The sequence below is a fragment of the Rhinolophus ferrumequinum genome, chromosome 3, assembly GCF_004115265.2.
Source record: "Rhinolophus ferrumequinum isolate MPI-CBG mRhiFer1 chromosome 3, mRhiFer1_v1.p, whole genome shotgun sequence".
In the NCBI taxonomy this organism is placed as follows: Eukaryota; Metazoa; Chordata; class Mammalia; order Chiroptera; family Rhinolophidae; genus Rhinolophus; species Rhinolophus ferrumequinum.
The window spans coordinates 1,211,683-1,224,133 of NC_046286.1; the positions used below are offsets into that span (position 1 = coordinate 1,211,683).

The following is a 12,451-nucleotide window of genomic DNA, read 5'->3' on the forward strand; positions in this document are numbered from 1 at the left end:
GGGTGATCGAAGGTAGCATTTAAAAAAACAAAAGGATTGCGCCACTCTTTTGTACTAGTCGGAAATTAGTCCTGCGGCGTCGCAGAGCCACAAGGGTGGCTTCCCAGGTCACAAAAAGCTCCGCCCAGGCGCCTCTGGGAGCGGGGCCCACCACGCCCCCGCGGGACCGCAGGCACGCCCCCGAGATCACGGCGTGGCGTGGCGCGCACGTGCACCCCCGCGGGCGGGGCCGGGCGCGCAGGCCTGGAGATCCCGCCCCACTCGGAGCCCCACACCGCCGGAAGCGGAAATAGCACCCGGCGCCGTCAGAATAGCCGTAACTGCCACCGCGATGCCGAAGGGTCCCAAGCAGCAGCCGCCGGAGCCCGAGTGGATCGGGGACGGAGAGAGCACGAGCCCCGCAGGTGAGGCTCGTGGGCAGGGAGGGAACGAGAGAGTGAAGAGGAGAGAGAAGAGTGTGCGTGTGCGTGCGTTAGGAAAGGGTCACGAGGCGCGAGACGGGCCGGGCCGTGCGGGGCTACTGCGCATGCGTGCGGCGGGGCGGGCCGAGTTGGCCGCGGCAGCGGTGAGTTTGGGGTGGGGGTGAAAGAAAGGGTGCCGGGGTTTCGCTGAGGAGTTTCAGTGGACTGGGCAGTAGGCGTGGAAGAGCATACGGTCCTGAGGGAGAGAGGGGGAGAAATGAGCAAGTCCGCTTTTCTCTTTTGGACCTCTTCAGCACCGCGCTGTATTCTACGGCCCACAGAATTACCGGGGGTGCCAAAAACGCACACAAGTGAACAGTTTGGTCAGTGTAGCTCAGGCAGTAGTTTGCCATTATTAGAAGTGTCTGGACACTGATGGTAGTAACCACTTTGAGCACCTCTTGGAATTGCAGAAGTCAAACGTGACTTGTATTCATCTTTTGTTATTGCTGTATATTGAGTATTACCATTTTGTTAGTTTTTTCCTTTCTTAAAATGTGTATACATTTTTTTGGCTCCCTCTGTATATAAGCTGTGCCTCGACCTCCCCGCCCTGCCACCACACACACACTCACCCTCAGGAGCCCATGGTGCCACCTGCTTTTCAAGAGAGGATGCCTCCTTCATGGGCTCGCTCTTAAGACACATCTGACTAAGATGCTGGGTGTTGGAATGGGGGTTAAGGGTTACTTGAAAACAGCGAGTATTTGTTGAGTGCTGTATATACTGTGCTTTGGGGACAGTACAAAAAAATACAAAGACATCCTCCCGGTCTTGAAGACACGTCAAGGGAAAGATAGACTGGACCCAAATAATTACAGTAGGTTCACAGTGACTAATTTTACAAGCATTTGTTGGACGCCTGCTATATACCTCATACTGTGCAGAGGAACTGGGGATAGAGTGATAAAGGAGAAGCCTTGCTTTGAAGGGGCACCCAGTCTGGTGGAGGGGACAGAACATTAATCAGACAGTGGTTGACACGCTGTGATGAGTATGCTTGAGAATGCTGTAGGACTGAGAAGAAAAGAGAGGCATCTATTCAGACAGGTAGGGTAGGAGTGTTAGCACAGCCTCCCAGAAATATGTGATAAGCTGAGTTCATTCTTGAAGGATCTGTATGAGTTAGCAAGGGGAGGAGCATTCCAAGCAGAGAAGTGTGTCCAAGGCTAGTGATGTAGGTGAGCCTGGCTGGTTCCCACTATTGGGTGACTGATGTTGGGAAAATGTGCAGAAGACATGTAATGAAAGGCTTTATACGCTATTCCGGGGCGTTTAGTTCTAAGAGTATTAAGAAGAAGGACCTGTTGAAGTGCATAAAGAATGATATGATCAGTTCACAGTGGAGAATGGCTTGAATTGGTGAGGACTGGAGGCAGGGAGGCCATTTAGGAGGTTCTCGTAACGATCCAGTTGAGAAGTGGTAAGAGTAAGTCATGGCGGTGAAGACTAAAGGGTTATTAAGGAACTGGCATTGACCAGAATTGGAAGGGAGGAGAATTAGGTGACACTCACTTAAGGAAGTCCGTGGGTAGTAAGTAGACTATTAATTAAAAGCAGTAGGCCTGTATGATGGGGAGTGGAAAGAGAGAAGGTCAGCTTTTCAATGCTGAGTTGGAGCTTTCTGGGGAATTTCTAAGAGGAAAAGGCAAGGAGAGAGCTTGTTTAGGAGCTGCGGAGAGAGCTCTCGAGTGAAAGGAAAGACGGGTGAGTGTCGGTGAAGTCTTGGATATGGAGGAGACCCCTGCAGATTGAAGCGTAGTGGGGGCTACGCTTCTGAGACTCAGTGAAGATGGGACAGAAAACAGTGATTGGGGGAGAAGATTGTAAGGTTGAGGAAAGTGTTCTATTTGGCTCTGAAGTTAGGAGCAGCTTCAGTGACGTACTAAAGGGAACGAGCCGTTGGAAGAGGAGCCATGGGGGATGCAGCACTGCAGCTGCGCTTGGCCTCATCCTCGGCCTTGGTGGTTGTTACACTTCCTCACAACTGAACCTGCACGCAGGCTTGTCCTCTTCTTACCGGCAGAAGGATCAGAGTGATGTTTCAAGTACAAAGGGGATTTAAAAGCAGGGCAGATGGTGTGGTTGTCTTAGTCCTTGGAGAGAAACTAGTGTCTGGGATTTGTCACTCCTCAGGATTGGCAAGGTGAGCTGGTCATGTCATTCCTTCTTACGTACTGCAATGTCCTCCTTAATGTCATTAGGATTAGACTCCTTGGAATATACAGCTTTACATTACTTCTCCTGTACATCTTTTCAGCTCTACCACTCTAGCCACCCAGTAGTGAGATCAGATTCTGAAATGTGTTGTGGACGGAGGACCAAGATTAAGCAAAGACAGACAGAAGCATGCCTGGGACTAAATCGGAGCAGTGAGAAGCCAGTGTCCAGAACACAGGTGTGGATGGGGAAACAGATATAGCAGAAAAGGTAGGATAGGGCCCTTTTAGTCTGTGAAGCTCTAAATTATAGGGCTTGTCCTCATCAATCTCCAGTTCTTGGCATAGTAGATGCACAGTAAAACTTTCCTAAATAAGTGATTACTGTGGATTACATGGAATTCTGTCTAAGAAGTACTTAATGTGGTAGATAGCAGAAAGCAATTAGGTTTTGTTTGGTTGGCTTTTTTAGAGCTAAATAACTACAGGAGTGCTTTTGGATAGGATGGAATGGTTTGGAGGGGAATGTGACAGTGGATAGGCCTGGACATAAGGAGAAATCATGAAGCTGCTCCCAGTTCGACGGTGGGCGGGAGACAGGGAGTTAGACATCGTACGCTGCCTTCCGGGAAGTGGGGACTGACGGAAGGAGGGAGCTGCAATGTGTCCTGTCGGGTGAACCTTTGTTACTTCCCACTTTGCTCCCTGGGACCACAAGCTAAAGGTGGCTCTCTAGGATGAAAGACTGACTTTGCTAAGTATAATACAGTGTGATGTGTGCTAGAATGTTGTGCGAGCAGAGCAGGTGGGGCATAGACCCAGATGTTCATTTACTTTCCAAACAGCTCTATTTACATGGCCTGCAGGTTTCACAAGCAACATATCCCAAACTGAATTCATGGTATCTTCGTCCTACCTTTACCCCCATGGGTGGCAGGGTGGGAAGAGGGGACATTCTCTTCCACTATATTTCGAGTTAATAAATGGTACCAGTAGGCCAACTCATTGTGCCAGCTAAAAACATAGGCATGATCTCTGATACTCTGTCTTACTTCCTTTCCATCCCTACCTTTGCCCTCTGAATTCTGCTTTTTCCCTGCCACAGCTACCCGAGACCCAGCCACCACTGTCTGTCCTGTGGGACAATAGAAATGCATAGGGAATGATAGTTGAACTAGAAAAGTAGTAAAATAGGGTGGAAGCCACTGAGGGCTTTGTGGGGGGATCAAGCTGCTTTGAAATTTGCAAATAAGCATTCACAATGTTTGCTTAACCTTCTAGACAAAGTGGTGAAGAAAGTGAAGAAGGACAAAAAGACCAAAAAGACGGTGAGAAAATGAGGTTGAGGATGAGAACTGATCGTGCTTCCAAGCAAAACGCAGCCATGTGAGGGAGGTGGGAGGTCCGAGGGGGAGGAAAGAGCTTATCAAGAGAGGAAGCAAGGTGAGGATGTGGGGGCAGGTCGGCAGGCGGGGTGGGGGGAGTTCCGATCTCAGCCGTGTTGTTCTACATCTTAACTCCCTGTAGTTCTTTGAAGAGCTGGCAGTAGAAGATAAGCAGGCTGGGGAAGAAGAAAAGTTGCCCAAGGAGAAGGAGCAGCAGCAGCAGCAGCAGGTCTGAGCATCGGGCCCGAGTCCGAGGGGGCGTCTTGGGCCCAGCAGCCCCTCTGCAGCCCACACCAGTTCACCCCGCTGATGGGGACTCTTGGAGGCAGAGGTCCCACAGGGCCCTGGGCCTCAGCGTCATTCTCTCATCCTCTTTGCTTTCAGCAGCAGAAAAAGAAACGAGACGCCCGAAAAGGCCGGCGGAAGAAGGATGTGGATGACGATGGAGAAGAGAAAGAGCTCCTGGAGCGTCTTAAGAAGCTCTCGGTGCCGGCCAGTGACGAGGAGGATGAGGGTAAATGACGTGAGGGGAGTGGGTGCCTGGAACCCGTGAGCCATGAAGTGTGAAGGCCTCGTTCCTTGATCTTTGACTTGGTTCAGATTGAGGAGCCAGACATTGTAATTCTCTTTCCTGCCTCATCTTTTTTCCTTGTCATTTCAGTGCCTGCCCCAGTACCCCGAGGAGGGAAGAAAACCAAGGTAAGCCATCTGCGTGGTAAACGGAAACCTCATGGGCCTAACCTTGACCAGCCCACTGACTTCTCTGGCCCTTTCATTTTCCAGGGTGGTAATGTTTTTGCAGCCCTGATTCAGGACCAGAGTGAGGAAGAGGAGGAGGAAGAAAAACACCCTCCTAAGCCTGCCAAGCCAGAGAAGAATCGGATCAATAAGGTGAGAGTGGTGGCTGTGCTGGGTACTCCAACCCCACGTAGCACCTTCACCCACCCATGGTGGAGTAATGCCCTGACTTATCTTCCTGCTTTTAAGCTAGCTCTTCTAGGCCTGTTTTGCTTATACTGTCAAAATCAGGTTTTTAAAATACTCTCCTCCTCACTCAAATCTACAGTGATTCTGTTGCTTTCACTTCAGAGTCTGAAACAAAGGCCTCACATCTTTGCTCTTGCATTTGGACCCTGTGCATTGTTGCCTGGGACTCTCCCATGTGTGCCTTGCAGACCAGCCTGATCACATCTGGCATCAGGCAGACTGTGTCTGTGTTGAAGCCTTTTTTTCTCTATGCTCGTCTTCCCTAGAAGCTCGGCTTCCCCAAACTTGAGAATTATCTCTTCTCAAGATTCGCCCTCTTGAGGAAGCCCTGCAGCGCTGCTGCCACCCACCCATGTAGTTCACTTGCCTGACTCATAGGCCCTTAGCTTTGTGACTGTTCTGTAATGTTCTCTTCACTAGTCTCAAACTGGAGGTTAGGGTTTTTTTGGCTCTCATTTTCTTCCTACCACCATTCAGTACAGTTAACTCCTAATCCAGGACTCCCTGGAAATGCTTGTTAAGCAACAAGATAGCAAATGTTAATTTGTGTGTGTATATATGTGTGTCCTCTCCAGGCTGTATCTGAAGAACAACAGCCAGGCCTCAAGGGCAAAAAGGAAAAGGAAGAGAAGTCAAAGGGGAAGGCCGAGGTGAGGGAGTAATTGGCAGGAGGAGGTGCTGAGTCTCAGAGATTTGGGTGTTTCATCGGACATGCTGTCTTTTTCCGTTAGCCTCAAAATAAATTTGCCGCTCTGGACAATGAAGAGCAAGAGGAAGAAGAAGAAATGACACAAGAAAAGGAGGCACCCAAGCAAGGGAAGGAGAAGGCCAGGAAGGCAGAGCAGGTGCATATTTTGCTGTTGGAGAAGGGGGGCCAGGATCTCAGGGTGCGGATACTGCCCAGAGCAGCAGTCGGCAAACTTCTGTAAAGGAGTCAGCACAGAGGGGATATTTTTGGTTTTGCAGGACACGTACAGTCTCTGATGCATAGTCTTCTTCCTTTTTTTTTTTTAACAACTCTTTGAAAATGTAAACCTGTTTTTAGCTCCGGGGCCATATAAAAACAGCTGCCGGGTCAGATTGGGCCCATGGGCCAGTTTTAGAGTTGAAAAGACCTGGCTTTGCCACTTACTAGCTGTGTGGCCTTGAGTAGTACATCCTTCTACCTCGTTGATTCTCAGTTTTCTCATCTGTATGACGTGAGGGAGTCTAGTAGTTTCTGAGTTTCTCTATATCTCTAGTACTTTCCCATCCTGTTGTTCTGGATTTCTCAGTGGCTGTGTTAGGGCTTCCAGACCTTTTCTTTGCACATTACTGTGTAAGCTACAGAAACACTGGCTACGTGAGGAGAAGGACCCATTACGTTTATTCTGTCCTCAGTTACATAGCATTAGTAGTTCTGTTTACAGGTTAACACACACATACATCATACACACACGTCATACATACATAACTCCTGCTATCTGTCTTGTACCATGATTCCTGGTGGCAGAAATGGATAAAGGACTACAAGGAAACCAGGGGTGGGTATGAGAATGAGAAGATTCACCAGATACATGTCAGGACACCAGGAGAGAAGGGAAGAGCTGACGGGAACTAGGGGTGGATGACATGAACTCCAAGTTCTAGAAGGGGTCCTTCACTTTTTACCATCCCCTTGGTCTCACAGGGTTCAGAGGAAGAAGGAGAAGAGGAGCAAGAAGCAGGGGAGTCTAAGGCCAATGATCCTTATGCTCACCTTAGCAAAAAGGAGAAGAAAAAGCTGAAGAAACAGGTAAGACCTTGGGTTCTTAGTGGTCAAAAGAGAAGAAATTGATTTATTTTTATGCTTCAACTATGGGGCATGCGAATTGGTGGACAAGGAGGAGAGCTTTGAATGCTACTTGAAATAAATAGAGTACGGACAGAATGGTGTTCTGTGAACCTTGTCTCAGTATCCGATGACAGGAAACGGGCAGACAGTAGTTCTCCTTCCTTCTCAGATGGAGTATGAGCGCCAGGTGGCTTCATTAAAAGCAGCCAGTGCTGCCGAGAATGACTTCTCCGTGTCACAAGCGGAGGTGTCCTCCCGCCAGGCCATGTTAGAAAATGCCTCTGACATCAAGGTAGGTCTGAGGGGATTTCTCCCACCCAGCCGCCCAGGGAAGAGCCGGTCCTCTCACCTTTCCCTTAGTGGTCATGGCAACCAATAAGGGGGCTTTGACCACCGACAAGAAAGCTTGGAGGTGTTTTCCATGCCTTGAGTTCTGCCAACTTAAGCGAGAAGATAGAAAAAGCAAAAGTATAGGGGTCCACCCTGGAGGGAAATAGGGTGGGACAGGCTGGACTGGCTTGGATTTGGGAGATCCCATTGGGTAGTAGACAGGGATGTGGAGCGGCATGGTAAGAGCAGGGCACAGTGCCAGCGGGCTTGGCTTGTCAGGCTTCCTAGCAGGGAGAAAGTTGCAGCTCTGTCAGAAAGGGAGAGTTCTCACGTTCCCATCCCTCCCTTTGCCATGCTTGCTTCCCTGATGACTGAAGCTAGAGAAGTTCAGCATCTCTGCTCACGGCAAGGAGTTATTTGTCAACGCGGACCTGTATATAGTGGCCGGCCGCCGCTATGGGCTAGTGGGACCCAACGGGTGAGGAGTGGGGGGGCTGGAGGTATGGGGGCGGGGTGGAAGGAAAAGGAGAGCCCCCACAGTGGTGACCTGGCCCTGGCGGCTGTCTCGTTCCCAGCAAGGGCAAGACCACGCTCCTCAAGCACATTGCCAACCGGGCGCTGAGCATCCCCCCGAACATCGACGTGCTGCTGTGTGAGCAGGGTGAGGCCGCTGGGGGAAGGTGCGGGCAGGGCCGTTGGGGAACCCACCGAGAAGAGCAGAGACTGCTGTGGCGTGGGGACAGTTACTGGGAACTGGGAAGTGAATGCCAAAGGGGGGTGAGGAAAGAACGGACTGCAGGATGTTTTCTTTGGGCAGGGCCAGGCAAAGCAGAATGGAGCTGTGGGAAGGGGGACTAGGTTCTTAGCCCTCGGGGTGGCCTGACTGTTGTCCCCCTGCTCCCCAGAGGTGGTAGCAGATGAAACGCCAGCAGTGCAGGCTGTTCTTCGAGCCGACACCAAGCGAGTAAAGCTGCTGGAAGAGGAGCGACAACTCCAAGGACAGCTGGAGCAGGGGGATGACACAGCCGCCGAGAGGCTAGAGAAGGTAGAGGAGATGGCTCAGGGGACACGGGCTAGACTTGGGGCTTCCTGCGACCTCCGGACACGTTTCCTCTTCTCGCTCCTCCCAGGTGTATGAGGAATTGCGGGCAATCGGGGCGGCCGCTGCAGAGGCCAAAGCCCGGCGGATCTTGGCTGGTCTGGGCTTCGACCCTGAGATGCAGAACCGGCCCACACAGAAGTTCTCGGGGGGCTGGCGCATGCGTGTGTCCCTGGCCAGGTGGGCCGCCCACCTCACCACCCTCCCAGCCCAAACCACCTGGTCCCTTCTGCTCATTCTTCTAAGGCCAGCAGGGAGGTTCAAGACCAACTTGTCTCCCTTCCTGTCTGTGTTGTCAGGCTTCAGGTCTTTTCTCCATTTCTTTCCCCTCCTGGTGTATATCCTCACCGACATCTCACACAGGAACTTGTCTAAGAGATTGGGAAGTGTTCATGGGCTCAGGCTGCACCTCCCGGGGGCTACTCAGGTTCTCTGAGCAGGACCTTCCTCCCTCTGACCCTGCACTTTGCTGCCCAACCCTCTAGAGCGCTGTTCATGGAGCCCACACTGCTGATGTTAGATGAGCCCACTAACCACCTGGACCTCAATGCTGTCATCTGGCTCAATAAGTGAGTGGCTCTGGATTAGTCTGCATCACTGGGTCCTGTTCACTCTGCCCTGGACAACTCTCAATCTGGCCGTCCCTCTTTCCCTCCCTGCCCCGGTAGTCTGTCCTTCCCCTGACGTAGCCCTAACTTGACCGATGTGACATTTCCACACTCTTCTCTAAAACCCAGCTATCTCCAGGGCTGGCGGAAGACGTTGCTCATCGTGTCCCATGACCAGGGCTTCCTGGACGACGTCTGCACCGATATCATCCATCTCGATGCCCAGCGGCTCCATTACTATAGGGGCAATTACAGTGAGGAGGACCGCTCGTGGGTGGAGGAGAGATGGGGCCCCGAGGAGAGGCCTGGGAGGGGCGTAGGGACGTGGTGATAAGCTGGATCTTTCTGGAATCAGACAGTGATGCCCGCCCCATCCCTCCAGTCCTAATTACCCCTCTGCATGGGAGAGGGCACCCAGTGATACCCGTCCTCTTCTGCCCCAGTGACCTTCAAGAAGATGTACCAGCAGAAGCAGAAAGAACTGCTAAAGCAGTATGAGAAGCAGGAGAAAAAGCTGAAGGAGCTGAAGGCGGGTGGCAAGTCCACCAAGCAGGCGGTGAGCACTTGGGGTCTTGCGGTGATGAGATGGTCTTCTCAGGAGGACGAGTTGGCTGGGCGACACCAACCTGCATTTCAGGGACTGCTGCGAAGGTGTGGGTTTCTGTCTTTCCCCTTTCTCTGCAGGAAAAGCAAACAAAGGAAGCCCTGACTCGGAAGCAGCAGAAGTGCCGCCGGAAGAACCAGGATGAGGAGTCCCAGGAGGCCCCTGAGCTGCTGAAGCGGCCCCGGGAGTACACTGTGCGTTTCACGTTCCCCAACCCGCCGCCGCTCAGCCCGCCTGTGCTGGGCCTGCACGGTGAGCACTGCGGCGCCAGCAGGGCACCTGCTCCTGTTCTGCCAGGCCAGGATAATGGGGGAGCGGGGACCTTCGCATAGCCCAGAAAAGAAAGGAAACAGCCGTTTTTTCTGGTGCTCAGGTGTGACGTTCGGCTATGAGGGGCAGAAACCACTCTTTAAGAATCTGGATTTTGGCATCGACATGGACTCAAGAAGTGAGTTGGTGTTGGGTGGCGCAGGGATGTGGCGCAGGAGCACAGGAGAGTCTGGGGACCTCTGTGACCCCCTGTCTTGCTACCTGCAGTCTGTATCGTGGGCCCTAATGGCGTGGGGAAAAGCACCCTGCTCCTGCTGCTGACAGGCAAGCTGACGCCGGTGAGTCCTGAGCCGCCACGGGAGGACTGACTGCAGTGCGTGGGAAGTAGAAATGGGGCGGTTCACCGGGGGTCGCTAAAGACAGAACACTGGAGGGCTCGTTGCCCTGAGGTGCTAGAGAGCAGTTTAGATCAGGTCAGCGAGGAGAGCTAGAAAGGGTGGGTCACAGTGCTGGGACCCCATGTGTGTTTTGGTTATACAAGAAGTACATGTTCATTGTAGAATGGTTTGAAATTGCATAAGCCAAATAAAAATCCAGAGATAACCAGAACTAATTTTGTTGGATCGCTTTCACCTTTTTTCCTTTGCAAATGTGCATATCCTTTTTTTTAAACAAAAATGGGCCATCACATGAATTTTTCTGTAGTCAGCTTTTTCCAGATAATATATATCACGTATTTTCCATGACAGTAATTATATGTGTACATTTATTTATATGGATTTCCCATAATTTGATGTTAGTCATTTAGATTATTTCTGATGTTTCACTAAAAGACACTACTATAGTAAATATCGTACATCTTTATGAATTTAGTCTTTTTTTAGGATAAATTCCCTAGAATTGCTTTTAAGACTTTGGCAGTATATCGCCATATAGTGCTTTACATAGGTCGTAGCCATCTGTACTTCCTCCAGGAAAATGTTGAGAGGGCCCTTTTCCTCACACCCACAGAACAGATCTTTAGAAAGATGCTCTTAGATCCTCCTGCCAACTGTCCCTAATCCCCATCTGAGGTGGGGCCTGAGAATGTGTGGTTCACGGGTCTCGCTGGGTGGGAAGGGTGTTCCAGGGGGTTATGGTCAGCCCCCCTCCTGATTCTGGATCTGTCCTTCTGTCCCCCCTGCTGGATTCTTCTCTTACCCCCCTGTGCCCCGTACTCTGACTTCCCAGTGTGCCTTTGTCACACGAGGAAGAACATCCTGTTCCCTTTCGCACTCATCTGCCTCAGCCCCATTCTGGTATTCCTCTCCCCCTCAGAGAAGATGGGGTGTGGACCTGCGGCACCTTTCCCTTCCTCTCCCTGACCACCTGCTCTTTCCTTGCAGACTCGTGGGGAAATGAGAAAGAACCACCGGCTGGTGAGTTGGCTTTGGGAATTGGGGAACAAGAGTGGGCAGAGGGAGTATGACTCACCAACCACCTCCGTCTCCCCCGGGCAGAAAATCGGCTTCTTCAACCAGCAGTACGCAGAGCAGCTGCGCATGGAGGAGACGCCCACCGAGTACCTGCAGCAGGCCTTCAACCTGCCCTACCAGGATGCCCGGAAGTGCCTGGGCCGCTTCGGCCTGGAGAGCCATGCGCACACCATCCAGATCTGCAAGCTCTCCGGTACACAGCGGGCTGGGGAAGCTGTCAGGTCCTCAGTGTTCATCTCTGCAGACCGCCTGCAGGCGGGAGGGAAGGGAGCCAGAGCGTGGGTTTGCCTGCAGAGGTGTCAGGCGGCCACAGGTGTGATGGACCTCCTTTTCCTCTGCCACAGGTGGGCAGAAAGCCCGAGTTGTGTTTGCAGAGCTGGCCTGTCGGGAGCCCGATGTCCTCATCTTGGTGAGTGAGCTGGGCCACAGGAGGGGGTGAGTTACAGGCAGGTAGGAGTGGTCGTGCTCAGTCACAAAATGCCACCGTCTCCACAGGACGAGCCCACCAATAACTTGGACATCGAGTCGATCGATGCCCTGGGGGAGGCCATCAACGAGTACAAGGGCGGTGAGTCAGCTCAGAACGCACCCCCTCCTCTTTCCCTCGGGGGCCAGGCCGCAGTGTCCTTCTGCTGGGCCGCCCTTGTTTCATGTTCTGATTTCTTGCTCCCTTCTGTCCACCCTCATTCCCACCATCTTTCTGTAAAGCTGTGATCGTCGTCAGCCATGATGCCCGGCTCATCACAGAAACCAGTTGCCAGCTGTGGGTGGTGGAGGAGCAGAGTGTGAGCCAAATCGACGGAGACTTCGAGGACTACAAGCGGGAGGTGTTGGAGGCCCTGGGGGAAGTTGTGGTCAGCCGCCCCCGAGAGTGATCTTCCCTCCCGAGAGTGATCTTCCCTCCCGGAAGCCTCCCAGAAGACCAGCTCGCGTCCCTGTTGTCCCGTCTCTACCCGGCAGCCTGCATCCCTCTGCAACTCACCAGCACAGCGAGGCGGGGCGTGTCCCTGACGTGACTAGGAGACCACTTTGACTGTTGCCTTTCCTCTGAAAGACTTTTCTGCTCCCTGTTCTTCAGCTGGCCTTGTGTATGACATCCCTCTGTGCAGACAGAGGTGACCTTCGTTACTGTGGGGTTCCGTCCAGCCAGACATTCGTGGCCCGTTGTCTGCAGCCTCTGGTCCATCTTACAGCTTCAGGCTTGGTGGCCCCCAGTCTCTGGTGCTGCTGTTTTTTGGTGGATTTCATGCTGACTTCATG

At 52.2% G+C, this 12,451-nt stretch overlaps 1 protein-coding gene across 3 annotated transcripts; it reads left to right on the forward strand.

The window, feature by feature from the left end:
- The first annotated feature begins 259 nt into the window (after window positions 1-259).
- Window positions 260-12,077, forward strand: ABCF1 (ATP binding cassette subfamily F member 1). Of its 3 annotated transcripts, none has more exons than XM_033102556.1 (25): window positions 260-404; window positions 3,902-3,948; window positions 4,148-4,234; window positions 4,390-4,519; window positions 4,667-4,704; window positions 4,789-4,896; window positions 5,568-5,642; window positions 5,724-5,837; window positions 6,662-6,766; window positions 6,975-7,097; window positions 7,513-7,613; window positions 7,711-7,796; window positions 8,041-8,180; window positions 8,266-8,414; window positions 8,720-8,803; window positions 8,972-9,096; window positions 9,286-9,398; window positions 9,527-9,698; window positions 9,820-9,894; window positions 9,984-10,054; window positions 11,102-11,134; window positions 11,216-11,384; window positions 11,536-11,600; window positions 11,687-11,759; window positions 11,900-12,077. In XM_033102556.1, the coding sequence occupies exons 1-25, from the start codon at window positions 332-334 to the stop codon at window positions 12,064-12,066; spliced, it is 2,523 nt and encodes an 840-aa protein (XP_032958447.1). In that variant the 5' UTR covers window positions 260-331; the 3' UTR covers window positions 12,067-12,077. The 3 variants fall into 3 exon arrangements, with proteins under 3 accessions (XP_032958447.1, XP_032958448.1, XP_032958449.1); XM_033102557.1 differs by having other exon boundaries at window positions 4,393-4,519; XM_033102558.1 differs by having other exon boundaries at window positions 4,396-4,519.
- Window positions 12,078-12,451: the final 374 nt, after the last annotated feature.